This window comes from Anticarsia gemmatalis, chromosome 15 (genome assembly GCF_050436995.1).
Source record: "Anticarsia gemmatalis isolate Benzon Research Colony breed Stoneville strain chromosome 15, ilAntGemm2 primary, whole genome shotgun sequence".
In the NCBI taxonomy this organism is placed as follows: Eukaryota; Metazoa; Arthropoda; class Insecta; order Lepidoptera; family Erebidae; genus Anticarsia; species Anticarsia gemmatalis.
This window is the reverse complement of record NC_134759.1, coordinates 10,799,041-10,818,224: the sequence shown is the minus strand read 5'-3', so window position 1 is coordinate 10,818,224 and position 19,184 is coordinate 10,799,041. Positions and strand designations below refer to the sequence as shown.

General features: G+C 34.9%; 1 protein-coding gene across 1 annotated transcript in view; it reads right to left on the bottom strand.

Moving 5' to 3' along the window:
• Positions 1 to 15,709, bottom strand: part of nAChRalpha2 (nicotinic acetylcholine receptor alpha2) — a 28,546-nt gene extending 12,837 nt beyond the window's left edge. The window contains exons 1-3 of the mRNA XM_076123270.1: positions 15,305 to 15,709; positions 5,982 to 6,026; positions 5,578 to 5,687 (exon numbers count right to left, since the gene is read on the bottom strand). Coding sequence (XP_075979385.1) covers positions 5,578 to 5,687; positions 5,982 to 6,026; positions 15,305 to 15,484 — 335 coding nt within the window. The 5' untranslated portion in view covers positions 15,485 to 15,709. The remainder of the gene's footprint in view (positions 1 to 5,577; positions 5,688 to 5,981; positions 6,027 to 15,304) is intronic.
• Positions 15,710 to 19,184: the final 3,475 nt, after the last annotated feature.

Sequence of the window (19,184 nt, the reverse complement as noted above, 5' to 3'; positions counted from 1 at the left end):
TTAGGTCGCCACGCCGCCCGCTACCTTTGTGTTGGGAGGTTGCGGGTTCGATTCCCACAGGGATCGATTATTTGTGCGGTATAAATAATTGTTTCGGGTCTGGTTGTACTTTGTGTCCGTTGGTTGTATGCTTGTAAAAGTCCCCGCGACACAGGAGCAATTCTTAGTGCGAGAGTTGTCTTTTTAAATGAGTTGTCTTTTAAATGAATGAGTTCTAGGTCTGAGTTGTGTAAATATGAATTAAGTATGTATGAAGAATGTGTATTACGGAGTGTTATTATTTTTGTTATAGAGACAGTAACATTCCCTAAGTGTTTATTGTCTACTTGCACCTTGGTAGCAGCACTACGTTGAACATTGTTATAAACTGGCAATTGCTGACGGTAGTATTAAGAAAACTGAAACTTTAGAATTCTTCATATTGTCAAAGATCTACACGAAGCTCTATAAAATTATGTTTCTAAAAAACCCGTACCTAAAATAACAAAATTTTATAGAAAAATGCTGCTGCAGCAGAACGTTACGAATACCTCAAATATATGCTAAAAGCGTTTGGACTTTCGTTGGAAAATGACTGCATGCACAAGGCAGCTATGTCACCCGGTCGATGCCTTCAATAGAGAACACAAACAAAATTATATTGCACGTCGCTTGAGAAATGGGGCCAATATGGTAATACGGGTTTGTTTTAGTGAAATTGCTCGCGTCGAGGTCCCTACAGTAGTTTTACAGTATATTTATGAGCTTAAAAAGTCGATGACAGTACAGGTTCCCGGTAATAGAGATTATTACACGAACTGGGACAGCGGATGTGTCAGATCGTATATATTGTCACCGTTAAAGTTTTCAGTAAAGTTAATTTAGTAATTAGTTTTTTTGCGTTGTGCTGTAAGACTTTATAGTCATAAAATATCCAAAACAGTATTGCAAATAAAAACATCAAAAGTAAATTCGCACATCGCTCTTGACATTATTTGAACTTATTATGTATGCCGAAAGGAGTAAAATTTCTTAAATAAAAAAAACGATCTATATCAAATATTATTTAAGCATCTAAAGAGAACACGCCTGCAACACACTCGTTTCGTCGTAATTTACACACATTCATATATTATGGAACATTATACACAGAGGAACTGTAGTGCGTGACCGGATTTATGACAGCCACCATAAACCTATCAAAAGGCAGCTGATACGTGAACATTGGTTCAATGACCCGACGCAAGACAACAGCGCAACGGAACGTGCTGACTCAGCTTATTTTTGACTAGCAATGCTTAAAGAAAACTCGCACGATGTTCCAAGCCGTGAAGAATGCAATGGCCAATTTTAAATTAAAAAAAAATTGGATCGGAATGATTTTCTCCTTGATAATAATATTAATTTTTGAAGGTTCCGAGTTTAAATAAGATATAAAAAAGATTAATTTTTAATTCTTATTTTTTCACTATTCTATAGTCCCCACATATTAATAAGATCAAATTCTCGCCATGTCTCGGTCGATTCGTAATATGTGCCCAAAAATTTCAATTGTGAAGTAGCTAAAATATGATAATTATATTAAAAAATATCTAAAAAAGCGCTGCAATCGGGCAAAATAATATTTGACAGATTCTAATAGGTACCTTCCAAAACCCAAACATGAGTACTGTTTTAAACAATAAAATAAGGTAAATATCTCGAAGACGCATTTAAATGGCAGTGGTCGCAGGCCGACTTACTGTCAAGTGCAAGCTGCATCGATACTTCAGGCATTCCAAGGTAAATTGTGTATAAGCCTGAATTACCGTACTCTATTACATATATAATGAGCAAAAAAAATGATTAAACCTGGTTAAACTTCTTACAAGTACACGTTGTTGATTGTTCAACCATTGAACAACAAAATCTCTCCACATTCTCAATACTTAAGCCGTGTTCATACGGTCGACACAGCGTAAGATTAGTCGCACGTGCGTCTCATTCGTGCGATGATTAATCGTCCGCCGGCTTGTTTTGACACAACATGATGTATCATTCCCGAACGCTTTCTTGTCGATATTCAACGCAATCAATTAACTTGATACGTTGCGTATTTTGTGTCTTTATTATCGCGAGTTGTCATGGCAACTGAAAAAGAGGTTGTGGTACAAACTGAGCAGTATTCTACCAGTATCAAGTCAAAGTTTTTGAAGGTAAAATTATGAACACGTCTTTATATTATATTCAAAGGTCTTCTTTTTCTTATCGTGTGGTTAGTGGTAAGGTTACAATATAAGACTACATGACATAATTTTGGAACCACTAATATAATGAGCTCGTATAACTGATAATACGATGATACTCTCCGACCGATTTCGGTCTTGGCGACCACTTCGAATTCTAATCGTAATCATAATAGTTAAAGTATGTTTGTTTGTTTCAAGTTAAAAGTAAAAAACAAGATATTTTAAAGGCGACATGAATATTTTATTCACAAAATCTTAGATATTTTTCTGATCTGATCTAAGTCTCAACAAATTACGACACGAATAATTTGAAAACGTACGCAGCCGTGCGATTACATTTTTGGCGAGGATCCACGACAAAACAAAGTACACAAGCTATCGAGATCCCCGTATCTAAGTGGGACGTATGATTTATGTACCAACATTGGGTCGATAGGGTACCCATATAACATCGAACTATGCTACGCTATGTTACGAAAGACTGGATGATAATATATGATCTTAAAATTGTCAGGCAACTTCACTTTATGGACAACTGACGTCATGGTTTAACAGGTTATCTATTCTATTTATACTAATCTATATTATAAAGCTGAAGAGTTTGTTTGTTTGTTTGAACGCGCTAATCTCGGGAATTTTTGAAATCGGACCAGTAGGGTCCGATTTCAAAAATTATTTCAGTGGTAGATAGCCCATTTATCGAGAAAGGCTATGGGCTATATATATATATCATCACGCTACGACCAATAGGAGCATAGTATCAGTGAAAAATATTACATAAACGAGAAAAATTATGAGTCTCTTGTGTGACGCAAGCGAAGTTGCGCGGGTATGCTAGTGAATAATATACAGGTTCTCCATTTTCTGGTAAAATATCAAGTTCTAAAAGGTTAGAAATAAATCTAATGAAGCTTTGAACAAACCAGAATTATCCTACTATTAGTTTTGCTTTATGCGGTAGGCATTCTGCATTGCGAGTTAATGTTGGAGAAGATTGTTGCTGGAGATTCTGCAACTACAACAACAACAGCAGAACTTAAAATTGCGTACATATACCAAATCACGCCTTTTCTATGGCAGTGATTAAAGAATGCTAATTGCTATCCCTTTACATATATATCCCTATATATAACTACCTTATAACTGTTTGCAAATTTGTTTAGCCGTTTAGGTGTGAAAAATTAATAGTCATACAGAGTCAATTTTGTATATCTAAGTAATTTAAATGAGGATAAAAATACAAGCACACCTACTGCATTGAATATGTGTCAGAACTCGCGTTTATTTGAAAAGACTTTTACAAGATTTCCTGAGTAGTAACCTAGAATTTGTAACGACTTCACATTAAATATTGATATGACGCAGGTTGTACACTATTCTACCTCACCTACTAATAATAAATTTATTGGCAAACATGTTGGCTTCTTGACAAAAGCAGAAGAGAAGAGAAGAAAGAAAGTTTCTATTGACAAAGCTTTTTTTATACTGAAGGATCATAATATACTTTTAGACGTAACTTTTTTATAAAACTAAGCAAGCAATGTGTCCGCAAACCTAGTTTAATTATGACATCGCTGTCTTTCGCAGCTTTAAGACAAATATGTTGAAAAATCTAGCCTCTGAACGTTTAAACACTATTACATCTCTGCAAGGACTGACCGCACAAGTTAGTCAATTCACCGATCGTTTTACTAGTTACAATATTAGTAAGATGATTGTTACTGTTACATACTAAACCTACCAAATAGTCTTACATGCAGTTTAGTCCACAGGTAGAAACAGATTACGTTTTACATATAATACAATTAATTCTCGGAATAAATTGATTTTAATAAACAGTAGCTCGATTCTCTACTACTATCGACTACCGACGACTGACCTGTCATCGAGAAATTTTGTATGAAAACTAATCAGTGCCTCTGACGGGCGTCGTAGGAAACATTTTGGCAGTACATTCTAAATGTCAAAATTTCGATAGCTAGCCGATTGTCGGTAGTCAATCCGCTATATCAAGCCACGCGAAAGGAGTCTCGCGTGGCAGCTACTTAAATATAAAACTACCCAATCATTTAACAGTTTGAAAACTCGTTATACCGATACCTTTACAACGTATCTGATAACTAATTCTGAACTATAACTGTGTAACACGTCGCGAACGACCGCCATCCGATATGGCGTTTAGCGAATTAATTTCTGCACTAACTAAAGTTAGCTAACGTTCGGACGTTAAGGTTGTGTTCTCATAAGGCTTACTAAACACGAGGAAAGGCTTCAAGCTTCTTAAAAACTCCTTCCATTGAAAGGTACGAAGCGGACGGGAGCAGTTCAGATCAAAAACTTATATGGTTTGGACAACCGTCTACATAACATAGTATATAATATTTATTTATGGGTTAGGAACACGGCAGACAATTTGACTGACAGCGTGATTATATTATAAATTAATTTGATGTATGTACATAAGCCGAGACATCTAATGCAACAATACTCATAGTTAAAAAATATGATGGTATGGTACAACAAAATCTACAACACTCGTAATTTTATAAAAGCGCGCATTGGTGACTTTTGTTACCATGACTGTTTTGTCACTCTTATTAAGTGATAAAGAAGATACCAGTGCGGGCTTGCTCTAACTCTGCCACAAACAGTCCGCCCACCGAGCACTACAACTGCACGGCATCTAAACTTGGCCGGCGAACATTCGGACATTAGCCCACACCAAATTGCATTGTTGTACCAGCCAACTTGTGTGCCATAATTGCGTACAGCTTTACCGACGCTTGTTCTTGATTAAAATATTACTGCCTCGGTTTGTGACTTGTTTACAGTTATTTAGACGTGTAGCGAATTAACTGCAGTTATTGCTATAGAAGCTTAATTGTTTGAGAAATGTGTTTTGTAATTAGAAAATATTTTTTGGTTGGTTGTTCATATTTTTGCTGCTTACGTGGCAATGTGCTGAAGGCATGCGTATTAATATGCATATTGATAGACGTATAGATGCGACGTGGCTACCAATAAAACGCGGTTCGTCCGTTCGCTGCAAATTTGTCTTACGCTGCAAACTTAATCGTGAATGGCAATCTTTACACGTATTTATTTATTTAAACTTCCTATACAAAATTTGTATTAATGCCAAAAGCATTTTCTGCCAGTCTACCTTGGGGCGATGCAGAGATTAAATTGACTAGTAAGCCAATTAAGAAAACGTAGAGGTTCCTAATTGGAATGTGTTTTGTTTAAATGAGCTTTGGCATTACTGCATCGGCATTGAGACACTATTATTGTAGAAATGATTTTGCTCGAGACTATAAATATCTCAAACTCTTACAGTACCTAAGACAAAAAACAATAAAGTGAGACTTACTTGTTATAAAGCACGATGTCAGGCAACCAGATGTGTTCTGAGGGCACGTACAGTTCCTTCTGTCCACCGTACTCCAACGGGTCCCATTTGAACTTGTGATCCTCCCACTCCTACGACAAAAGTACGAGCATATGTTGTTAAAGAATGTGTGAGGAATTGTTATTTATATGAGTATGCTTAAATACTGTGTTAAGATTGCAATGTTTATCGTGGTTAATCACAATTGCACAGAAGCGTTGTAGCTTTGGGAACGATCAAGTTGTTGACGTAAGTTACTATTACAATGGTTAATAATTTATATCTGAAAAATATACTTGCGAAGTAAAAATTGAACATCAATTAATAATATATGACTCTCTTTTTCGCCGCGCAGTCAGGTAAAATAAATATGAAGATTAACTTACGTGTTCAAGCCAGACGTTCGTCGTCAGAATTTGATCTTTCAGATTCTGAAACAATTGAGAAAGTTCGTTTAATAATTGAAAAAAATATACTGTAATAACTAACAAGTCTTTCGACTTTGAAAAGTCGTAATCATAGCATCAAGCATATAATCTTTTGGGGATATTTAATGGTACATAATTAAAATAAAATATTTTAAACTTTGGCTCAAAATACAGCTCCGCAATTCCCTTATTTTATATTTATAGAAGACGTATTCACCGTGTGAATATAAACTATTATTATTAAACTAATTTGGAAATAAATTATTTTATTTAATAATCCTAACAATCATAATCTATCCAATCATCCACACAAGCAGAACTAAGTTTAAATAGATTTTTGATCGTTCATTCAAGTTATGTAAATCGATTGTCGCAAGTTGGCTGTTTGCCAGTAACCGTCCCATCACACTGAATGGCGCTGTGGTGCAGAATACCAACTTTACACCGTTTGTTCACTGATTTATGACAATGTAGGCGTAATACCCGCTATTTTGTAAGAGATTAGTTTTTATGGCAAGTGTCTTTGTGTGCTTTACTTGCTTCTGCTGTGTGTTGACGCAATACCGTATATTGGGGTACATGGGCAAAGTACTCATCGCTATGGCTTCGGTTAAGATTATCATTGCTAACATATTTGTGTTAAATATTTTCATATATACAAAGCATATAGATATAATGAGATCGCGTTATTAAAAAAATGGTGTGTCAAAAAAAATAGCATTAATAATGAGTTAAGGCGTAAATATATCAAGGTGAGTGTAAGTCTAATTAGAGCTTATTTTAACGCTTTTAAGATCGGCTCCACTAAATCCTTCTTTAACTAGAATATACAAACAAACCCGTATAAAACCGTAGAAACAAAAACAAACTGAAATAAAATAACGTCTATATATTTGTTCCGAGATTAACAAAACGACTTCTATTCAAAGGATCACGTACCAAGAGGAAATTCTCACTTTCAGAATCCCTTAGAGCAAATTTAGCTAATAATTCAAGATCCAAATCTTTACCCGTACTACAGTTCACATATCCTACTTTACGTAATCGTTATAAATGCTATTCTACTAAAGGTTTCGAGGGTACTAGGGTATTAGGAGTAAGACAGAGGTAAGACTTGTACGGAAGGTATATGGACATAAGGTTTCGTAAAGACGTCGTATAATTGAGGGTATCATTTTGTCATGTAGAACATTGTGGCGTTTGAGCTTAGAATAACGTTGCTATAACTTGCCTGCCTTAGGTTTGCCGATGGTTATTATGACGTCATTCATTGTCAGGGGTTACTAATTGGACTAGAATGAAATGTTAGTTTCACTGGAATAGTATAGTACTTATATCTTAACATTATCGTAACTTTATGGCACGTATTTTATGTTTACATATCTAATTATAAATCCGTGTGGCTCCTCATTAAAGACATTGTAAGTTTTCGTTGTTTTTTAAGGAATATTAATTAGGCTAATTACCAACCCCAACCCGCACTCGGTCAGCGTGATGGAATCAAGGCCTAAACTCTCCCTCATTCTGGGAGGTGACCAATGCCCAGTTGTGGGACATTACTGGGATAAAAAGATTTTTAAATTTATAATAATAATTAACAGACAAAAAAACATTTATTTTAGCGTTGAACATTCCATAATACGTACCGGTAGTAGGTACCAGGCGAACATAAGTAATAAGGAGTGCTTACTTCATTCGTTTACCTCCTACAGCCGGTATAAGACACCGTAACGACTTCTAAAACGTTGAGAGCAGTAACAATATCTATTAACGGAAGCCATCAAGTAAATGGAATTAACAGGATGAAGGTTCTAACTGCTAATGTTCTGAAAGGTCACCTGACGTGTGCATATGAATTTTACTGACATTAAACTTGAATGGAACCATTCATTTGGAAATTAAGCTCTAGGATTGGTTTCAATATTTCATAAAAACGAGCAATAACAAAAACTAATTTGCCATAATCAATAGAAGAAACTTAAAAGAACACGTAGCTAGCGATTCTAAATGTTAAATCGGGATTTAAAAAATAGCTTTATTATTTCAAAATTTATTGATAACTGTAAAATTTTAGGCAGGGAATTGATGTTGTGGAATTATACACTATAAATAAACAATTGATATTAGTGGAGCATGAGTCGAAAATATATTAAATTAATTTTTCAATTAAGTTTCCAATGTGATGGTTTTACTTACATTTTCCAAAACTGTATTAATTGTAAGGATACTCACGTTGCCCTCATATAAACAAAATTGTGTCCCACTCTAATCTACTCATAAAACATAATTCCTATTACACACGGAGCAATAAAGTTGCACTACACATAAGCTCAACTTACTCCGAAATATACAAGCGAATTAATGTAAGAACTGGTACTAGTAGTCAATGAATATTCCCGAGTACTGTACTAAGGAGTACCACGCAGATCATGTGTAGAATCATGCATGAAGTGGAATGGACATCGCTGAATGCAAGTGTGTAATCTCCTTTATATCGTCTCCAAGGCAAATTGGAGCTTAGAGAAACGAGATATGGTTGATTTTCGTGTGTTGTCTTGTGTGGATAGTGGACTGTTATTGTAGGCATTTTATTATGTTTGCAACTTGAATGGTGTAAACATGTTTTGTGTAGGGTTTATGTGTACTAAGATTATTATATATGTTAGTATTATTGTAGTTTTTCTCCTCTACTTTTGCACATGAGAAAACATCAACCCATTGTTTTTATTCAAATTTATTTAGAACTAATTCATTCCTGCGTTGTACAGACGACGTTTCAATTCATATAAAGTTATACGTAATTGAAATTCCCTTTGATAAATGTATGTATTTTGTTTTCTTTAAAACTGTATGCACATTCCCACACTCTATTTCATCCAACATTTTTCTAAAATAAAATAAATAGCTAGATTTTCCGTTCGCAACAAAATATTTTGGTACGAAACGCTAAAAATGCGGCTTCATCTTTTAGCAAAAGCTCCGGCTTTGGCTTTTAATCTCCTGGGAAATAAGGCAGCTACAAACGATACCGATTTATCCTTCAAAATTTTTAAATCACATAACATGCAACAGTACTGTGAAACACTACGAAAACGTTTTTAAAAGTAACATAACTTTTATACTTCCAGATTCCGTGATCTAAAATTATACGACAATTAATGGCCGGTTTTACTCGTTCTGAATAATTATCGGTTAGTTTGTCAGGTGGATCTTTGACAGTTACTTTCACACCTTTGCTGACATTATCTGATAGCCATATCAGACACTTATATCCATAAGCTGTGAAACAGACCCTATATATGTTAACATATGTATAAATACAAGACCTTTTTAAATTACATCCAAGCACATCCAGTGGGTCAACTAGTCCGTACTTTTTAAAGGAAAGCTCCAAAAATAGACGTTTCTTTTTGTAATAAAAGAGTTTTATTTAGTTTGTAGTTAATAATTTATTTACAGCTGCCTTTTACGACTCAATTCAGTGGATCTGTAGGTAGTCGCGTTGAGTAAAGAGTAGTCCGAATGCAGTAGAAGAATATGCTGATATTCTATCCTTGATTGAATAGTTTTATGTTTTATATTAGGTATTTAACTATAAATCTACTGAGCCACACTCTTAATAATCATCTATTTTTCGTATCTTAGCGGCTTTTTCCTACTAATATCGGCTATGGACAACCGCCACCAGTAAGTACCGAAGAAATGAATTCTGAAACACACTTTAACGCTTGATACTCGATAGTACCGAATGCAGATCACACTACTGCGCGATTGTCTAAAGTCGTCACTAACGGGCATCGACAGTTTGATATTAAAAAGTGTAATGCAAAAATAGTGTCCACTACGCCCACTAGAAGCGCTGATCATATTTTCATACAAAATTTACGATAGCTAACCGATGTCGATAGTCGATAGTAGTAGAGAATCGCGCTACTGGTATACAATATTTTTTCAAATCAATCGCAGTAGTATGTACTCTCCCTGGGTCGGAGGTGATCCGTCGGTAACTAGGTATTTTACAACGCACATCCAGACATCGTTTAACGTTATACTGTTGTCATTTCTGTAAAACGTGTTCCGCTTACACAAAATTGTTTGTCGTATTGTCAACAGTTTCTGCTGTTGAAAGGGAAGGTATTTGATTGTTCAAGTGATATTTATCTACTTTGTTATGTATGAGTTTGTTATAGAACTACGATATATTGACACTAAAACTTGATTGTATAGATGCTATTGCTTGTAACTGTAGATAATAAAATATAAAAGTAAAAGCATTGAATCAGTTGTTTTAGATTTTAAAGTTTAAAAAACCGTTATTTTTTCCATGACATAAAAATTTCACCAGCAACAAACTCTTCTAAAAATTTCCTTTTGATAAATACACGATATGTATTTCCTTTAAAAGAAAACATGAGGAGAAACCAAAACGAAAAATATCTTTCATCTTTATTGAGAACGAGCTTTTCCACATTTTTGTAGCAACAATTTTTATACAACAACGTCCGAACAACGTTTATCCCGTTCCATCTAGCATTCTCGCACGTATTAAACTTTCACGAAAACCAAAAATACTTCGAACGAGGAGATCAAACCAATTTCCAAAACATTTCAGGCACGCAAACTCCGCTCTGAATGGCTGAGTCATAAAAACGGCATAAAACTGGTTTGGACCGGCCACGAGCCGACAACTACCGAGAGTTGCCGAGAACGCCCGAGGAGCGACCAGAACGATCGAGAACGGCTTACGTGGCGGACTGCATAGCAATTAAGAGTCCCCCGCGCGGCCTGTAAACGTCAATTTTATTTCAATTAAGGACCCTTTACAACTGAAGTCGTTAGCGACTAGGTTATGCGCAAATAAAAATTCTCTGTACTAACACCGGAAATTTGTAGTGGTGAAAGGGTTCATTCTGTTTTTATGTGCTGTACTATCATTTTATGTTCTTCCTACTTTTTGTTTGTAAAAGTAACGACCGACGAATCATCTCATTCCGGAATCGTGATGTATATCACTTTATCAATGTAACATAACATTATTATATGAAATATTGAGAAAAGTAAAAAAGACTATTACCGTCGAACTCCGATCCATTGAAGAATGTGCATAACTGCTATTGGAATAAGCATACCTCTTTAATAACAATAATTGATGTAATTAATTTACGAAAATAATGATTTAATTTAAATAAATAAACTCTAGATACAGCGACAGTCAAAATTGCTGTTTATAAACCGATGGTTCAGTGTCAAAATAATAGCGCAAGATCTGCTTTAGCTAGTTGAGACTTGCACAAGATACAAGTTCCCCATCTGTAGCATTATTATGCTTGTGTTAACATACGTCTGGAATTTGTTTGCTAACAAGCTCTATCTATCTTGCAAGTTTTGTTCTGAGTTTTATTGCAGCTAAGGTTGGAGCTTCGCTTCGCTCGCTCCCACCTTAGCCTTCTGACCTAACCTACCCATGTCGCTGTGCCCAAAACTCCTTCTTTATAACTATGTCACAGTATATAATTATACTGTGAAATAGTTATAAACATAGTTATGAAGGAGGATTTTTTTATATACCGTAACATAGTTTTTAAACTCCGGCTTGTTCGGACTTTTACCATTGAGAGTTGGTAAATCTTAGGTTTTACCGGAAAATCTTAGGATTTGCCAGAGTTCGGGCTTTTACAGTAACATATACATGCATATTGAACTGAGGTTTTATTTGACGTATATAAACGTCAACTAACGGTATTTATTCCCGAATGATTTAATGATTTTTTAAATTGACTGTAACGTTATAAGTGACTTTTTATATGCATCAATGAAATTTCTGTAAAGCGCAGCATCATAAGCCTTGGATATGCTTGTAAAAAACTCTTAATCGCATTACTTGTATTATATATGTAAGCTGTTGTAAGAAACCTTTACGAAGGCCTTTGTATAGTCACCTTTACAAACAAGCCTGTACCAATGAAGCAAAACGCTTACAAAGACGAACATACGACAAATTTCACGTTCTCTAAAAACGATACATCGTAGGGTACAGCCAGCGCTTTGTACCCATACTTAACATTCCTGAACCAAACTTACTGTAGGTAACACAAACTGTAACGCGAGGAATTCGCTCGCCTAACTTCAACGTAATTTAAATGGTAATAGTTCTACCTTTTATCCTATTATACCTCCGAATACATTTTTAATGAGACTTTTAAGAATTTTTCGCTGTAGATTTCTCGGTAGTTTTATTATGATAATTGGGATCTTTTGCTGAATTTTAATTTTTATGAGAACCTCCGTTGCTAAGTGGTTGGTATCAAAAGGATTTTGTGCTACATTATACTGTGTATGCATTTAATGGTTTCCTTCAGCGGTTATTACGTACACTACGACCCTAGCTCTAATCTGAAATACACAATAGGCATTCAGCAGCACGATTCTGTACAGTCGGGGTATCGACAGCTTGACATTTAAAATACTTTGCCAAAATACTGCATATGACGCCCGTTAGAGGCGCTAATCAGATTGTCATACAAAATTTCTCGATAGTTAGCCGGTTGTCAGTAGTCGATAGTGGTAGAGAATCGAGCTACTATAGCAAAACAACAGTGCGTAAGTATTGATGTTATTCGTTACTTTAAACAATAAGAAAAGTGTTCAACCTTACTATTAATTCATTCAACTTACTATAAAACAAACATTACCGATACTCATTAAAAGGTTATTGAAGTAAAAATAAAAAGAAGCGAGTAAAAAGTGTGTTTTATCGCGTTTTATAGTGGCAGTTACTGGTTGGTGAATGACGCTCACTCCAACTGTTGTAGTAATTTTATTAAGATCGGCTGTAAACATATTTGTACACTGATTTTAAAAACAATGTTCAGTTTGTGGCAATTTTTTTAACACGTTTGTATTTACAATGATGATAAGAATATTTTTTACAAGCATACATTATGTACATACATAACATCACCCCTGTTTTTCTCTTAAGATAGGCAGAGGTGTACCAAATTTCGCCATTTAAAATTATAGTCACATGTGGAACGAGCTTGTAATTTGCCTAATCTAATCTCTAATGTCAATTAGGAAAAGGCTATAACGCTGTTGTACCCGTGATCTCGTGATCAGAAGTCGTCCAGTTTTACAAACTAATTTCCTATGAGAAGCTATATACTCTAGCACGTCTCCAGTGCGCCAGCTACGTGTATTGTGTGACGGTTAACACACTGCGTAGCACCTTGTAGCACGTGCTACGCATTTGCTACGCATGTGCTACAAGGTGCTATGCAATTAACTACGTTAGCTCTCCAAATAGCCAAGATGCTTAGAACCAATTTGCGTGCAAAGCAGCTTACATACTAATTGTTAGTAGTTTCGTTTGCCTTAAGAGTCTCTGTTTAAACAGTTTTTAAGTGAAAACGGTTCACCTTTACAATTGAAAATTTCTTTAATCCGTGCGGCCAGTTGTGGCCAATCCCAAACAAACAGGATTCTTAAATTTGCTTGTTTGCAGGCTTAATCCCTTTTCAAATGTTTAAGTAGGCCCATGGGGGTCGTCCACATCTAAGCACCTGTTAACCCGCGGTTACCATGGTTACGGTTGATCAAGCGTTTATGGATTGCTGTCTTCTAACGGTCATTCACATTTATGTGAAACGTACGGGACCCGCAAACTCAGCGAAAATGTAAAATAGAAGCAACATTTGTTTTCTTCGTTTTCGTGCCTCCTTTTAAGCGTGTCTAGTTAAATATTATATCTATTTTGTAGTATAAACCTAGTTTGTCTAAGTGTCGATGTATTATCAAGTGACGTTTCTTTCTATGAATTAAATTCTTTTAAATGATCGGTTGAATTGTTTATATATATATATATATAGCGTAATTGTTAACGTTATAGCTATAACTCTTATTACTGAATTTATACATGCTGTAGAGAGCTTTTCGATATCCAGCAATGTAAGTTCTTTTCTCAAAGAATAAGCTCCTTCGATAGGAGGCTAGTAATAAGTTCATACAATTTTATTAATGTTATTTTTAAACTTCCACGAAACAAGAAAAGTGAAAATGTTGGGCATAGTTTTTAAATAACATCAAATCAAGTTGTTTGTCTTAGCAATGATTTAGTTTTTGTTTATATTTGAAAATGTTGCGTGTTATCACCTTTATCAATAAATGGCACGATTTCATATAACTTCGGTATTATTGGTGTTATTTATCTCCTAATTTAGTAGTGGGCTTATTATGAAACGATGTTCTATCCTTATATAGACCTCAGTAATTACTTGATTGCTGTAATTTATAACTAATTAAGCACCAAGAAGCTTAGAAACGAGTGGTTAACGTGGTCATCTTCCCGTAATAACTGTAGCGCCGCAAATGCTTCAGTAATGAGTATCTATTCCGAGCCTGGTTGTTAATGTATCTATATAAGTATGTTTTTAGAAGTACATATCTAAGTATGTTTATCAATTATTTGGTAACTATCTGCATAGTTTGGAATAATTTATTAAGTGACTTAAAATCACTTTTTAAAATCATTCCTCTACAGCTATTCCTAAAGCCAATACAATAGTCGGACAAATAATTATTTTAGCTACAAACATTTCACCATGCGAGTATAGGAAGATAAAATAAAACAAACTAAGCAAGTGAGCTATCAGCTACTGCTCAGTGAGAAAGGGTCGGAACAGCCCTGCGCGCGCCTTTAAATAGGTTACTACTGTTTACATATCGAGCTCCCTTCGTACCCCAGGAGTCTATTCAGCTGCCGTTGTCATGGTTACATGAAATAGCCTATTAAGAACCCTATGTTAACCCTTCAATACTGAAAATCAATTCGTTTATTCATCTAGGTTGAAAAACACTTATAATAGTGAAACTAAAACTAGGTCGTCTTAGTACTGTAATTACAAAAAGATGATATAGAATCTTGTCCATTTTTCTCAGTAATTGTTGGTTGGTTTGATTATAACATGGTTGCAGTATGAAATGAATTAGGTAATTGCATATGGACGCACGTGTCTAAAAAATATGATAATTATGTTGAATGTGTTAAACATGAACATAAACGTATGGCTTTGGCCTAGCTTGTTTATATAAATAAGTATTGACAATGATGTAGTACTGTTACGCTTAAGAACAAATTAAATAGGCACAAGAAAAAACAAACGCGAATCTCATCAATCAAAAAGTATTTCGTTACTAATCGCACTCAAAAGTCTTCATCAACTTTGATTTCTGCTTGTTTCTTTCTTCTGCTTAGTAAAGAACAATATTAAGTAAGAGCTACTCACTAGATCAATCAGTTGTGACAGCCTTAGGCCGAGTTTCACCAGCACTGTGTTATTGTTCTTATCAACGGGCCGTATCAGTCTATTATAGTTACTCAGTAGATCATCGTACAGTCTCTTCGCATCTGGGTTACAGTAACAAACGCCAAAAACAAATAGAAATACGGCAAATGTCCGAGACATCTTGCAATAACACTCCGATTATTGTCACCATACACCACCGACGCAACAATTTAGGTTAGATTTCAAACCAGAAATATACACAAAATCAATACTTTCAAAAGGTAAAACACTAGTTCAATACTCGGAAAATCTATTTACAATCATTAGATATCGATAATAGATACAATTATAGCAATTTTTCGTAAATATAATTTTGACAGCACCGCCCGAGAGGCTGCAGCGATCGTGGCGCCTCTACTGGCGGGAAAACGGCGAAAACATGGCGTCACTGCGCCGACTCCGAATAAAATTTTATTGGTGGAATGAAATATTTGGTATCGCCGAAACGACGGCTCATTGACGTTTAATAATAAAATTTTCTTTGTAATATCTGTTTGAAACTTTGAGTTTCCCCGTTTTTATACGACTCATCGTGAGGATATTCCACTTTATTTATGGCCGCCCGGTACACTATATTTTTATTAGACAACTTTATAAGAAATATCTTGAAATTATATGACCAGAATTTGAAGTATTTTACATGGAACGCGATTTTTTGTCGCGGAATAGATTATTTACAGTGTTGGTATCCCGGATCGATGCGTAGTACGCATGCGTGCTGGTCCATTCATGTCTTTCTACATGTTTAGTGGCTCCCTAGTAATAATAGATGGCGTTGCGACCAATTAAATTTCAAATGTTAGGGACGACTGCGTGTTTAGATACGCAGGGTTGACGGAAGTAACGCAAGCTGTAATAAACGTAGGCCTTTCAGAGGGGAAAAGTACATCATCCGAGTTAGTGAAGCTCTTGACACGAATATACGAACATGAATGTAAAATTATTAAAGTACCTTGGAGCTGCTATGAAATTATTAAGTACGTTTAAAATGAACGAATATTACAGAAGCTGCGACTTGAAGCAATAAGCTCTTACCAACGAGGCGCCCAATAATTGCTTCACATCAAATATTACATCTACCAGGACCGCAGCAGCTTTAAGAGGAGATCTCGAAACGAACCAGTCGCCCTCAAAATTAGAAATTTTATAGTTGAACCGTATAAAATACGTAGTGACTGAAAGTGAGATCACTTGTAAGTACGTACCGCGTTTCGAGCACGAAAAAGGTTTGTCGGTAATGTGAACATAAAACGCGGGAGTTTGGAAACTTAAACGAAAAAGTTTTCGCATTTTTCAAATGTAGAATTGTCGTTACGTTTTTGTCGCGACGGAATTGACTCGTCAGTGAGTTTATGGACTTGCGGGATTTAGTGTGTTTTCGAATTTCGGGATTATGTTTTGATTGCGTAGTAAAATATAGGATTTATTTTTATTTGTTGTGGAGAAGGGGATCAAGGCGATGATGGGAAGTCCCTTCGTGCCCTACATACTCACAGTTCATCCCTATAAATCTTTCAACGAAAATATATTATGATTTATTTGTAATTTTTATGATGTTTGGCTTTACGACTGTTTGTATTGTACAAACATGAATTTATGGCGCGTTTTGTGTTCGGTAATATACAAAGATGTCGTACAATGAAGCCTTTTATTATTCTAATTTAGAATATTAACCGCAAAATGCAATTTATTTATGACGTTCATAAAAAATTTCATTGGAATGTGGGTACATAAAAATGTGTTGAATTTGTATCGTTATCGCGTTAGTGTTAGTCGTGCACGTGTATAAATAATGAAGGTTCTTTGACTTCAATGTTGTTGACATCTGTAAATACGTACATTTAAAAGTATGAGACGTGTGAGTTTTGTTACGTGACAGATTTCACACTATGATACAGGAATTTTAAACATGTTGTTGCAGACAATTGTAGATTTACTACAAATTGTAACGACAGATGTCTAGATTGCTACGATCTTTTATTTAAGAGACACAAAATCGTGACAGTGTGATATTTTTTACAAATATGTTTGTAAAATATCCTTACATACATTTCGACCTGATCAGTCTTTAAGGAGCAGTATGGAACATTCAACATAATCATGTTATCCTACAGAGGAACCCCTAACACAATTAAAATAAGTGGTGCTTTACCGAACTGACGAGGTCAAAGGAAAACTAAGGTAAGTTTGTTTATCCTTACATTTTGAAAATAACTACGCCTTTTTTATTTTACAAACTATTCATTGTTTCTTTCATGCTTTATAGCAGGAAATTAATGAAATTGGTATTCCGTACAAGCATCCTTAATAACTTGATACTTTATTTCAAAATTAAATCGCAACCGACTAATTACTAAGGAAATTTAAGGTAAGTTTATTTGTCTTTATATTTTAAAAATACCTTCGTGTTTTTTTATTCCACAAACCAAACTTGTATTTATCATTTGTTTCATGTTTTGCATCAAAACTTAGCCGTCCATCTTCCGCTCTAATCCCTAAATCTTGATACTTTAATTTCAAAATTAAATCGCAACCGATTAATCACTGATCTCTCGCGGTTTTAGCCCTGAAGGTATACTATTGGTGCAATGCGGGACTTTGTATGTAAGAACGTACATTTTGAATTACCTATATCACGGACTATCTTTGTGGTCCCGGCGGAAGTGTATTCGGTGGTGTTGATCACAAAGTTTTCGGTTCGATTCCATAGAAAAGTGCAGTTATAATTTAGCAATCAATTTAATTTATATTGAAATGTTCTCTATAGGAGTACCTTAAAAAAATCTAATCAGTACCTCGGAGTTACATAACGCACGTGGCAATAGTCAAGCCTTTGATTACATGAGAATAACGTAGGACATATATTTTATACATCTGTGCCTACACTTTCGAGTATAACAAGCGCGAAACTATGTATGTATTAGGTCGGCGAAAGTCTTTTCGCATTATAGTATGTATAAACTTGTAATAAAATCTCTCTACACAAAAAATATACTAATGAACCGTGTTTTCATTTGTGATTCTTGAAGCCAAAGAAATTTTATTACAAGTTCATACATATTTTAATGCGAAAAGGCTTTTTCCCCGACCTAATATAAACTTATAATTCAATTTGTAAGTTTCTACAGTCAAGTACAGTGACGTTTGCATTTGTTTAAATTCGTTATACATTGCAGATCTTTTGCTTAACTTTATAGCGGATGTTGTTCGGATGTTCTTGAGTAAGAGTTTGTGCGAAAGTTTCGTGTTTTTGTTTCAAGTGTCATAATTGTGTTGAATATTTAATTTTGTTTATAGTTCTGACTGTATAACTGTGTAAGTTAGGTCTTGTTAACTGTGATTTCTTACAAATCTTTGTTCTACTGAATTTTGGCTCGTGTTAATTTAGAAATGAATGGAGTCATTTGCTTAATTAAAGTTCATATATTTTTTTGAGTACTTATGGCAATAAACGATGACGAGTACCTAATTAAAACTCTTTCATCGTCCTCCAACTTGCAGTAAATAATTAAAGACCTTCTACCACAACTGGTTTATACATAGGTCTATAGCCATTTGCAAATTAAGATTAAAAGAGTATATTCATTATTACTTACTATTCTTTTAAAGTAAGGTTAAAATGCAACCAATTCACAAATGAGTGAGAATTAATTTAAAAAAGGCACATTTCACATAACAACGCACAGGACATGTGGACCTCTTTTGCTAAATTGGATATGCAATCAACTTCAAAATCCTGGCCACCAATAAAATTCTAAATTCGTTATAACCAAATATAACTAGATTTTCCTAAACACATAAACAGGGGCAGCTGGCCGAA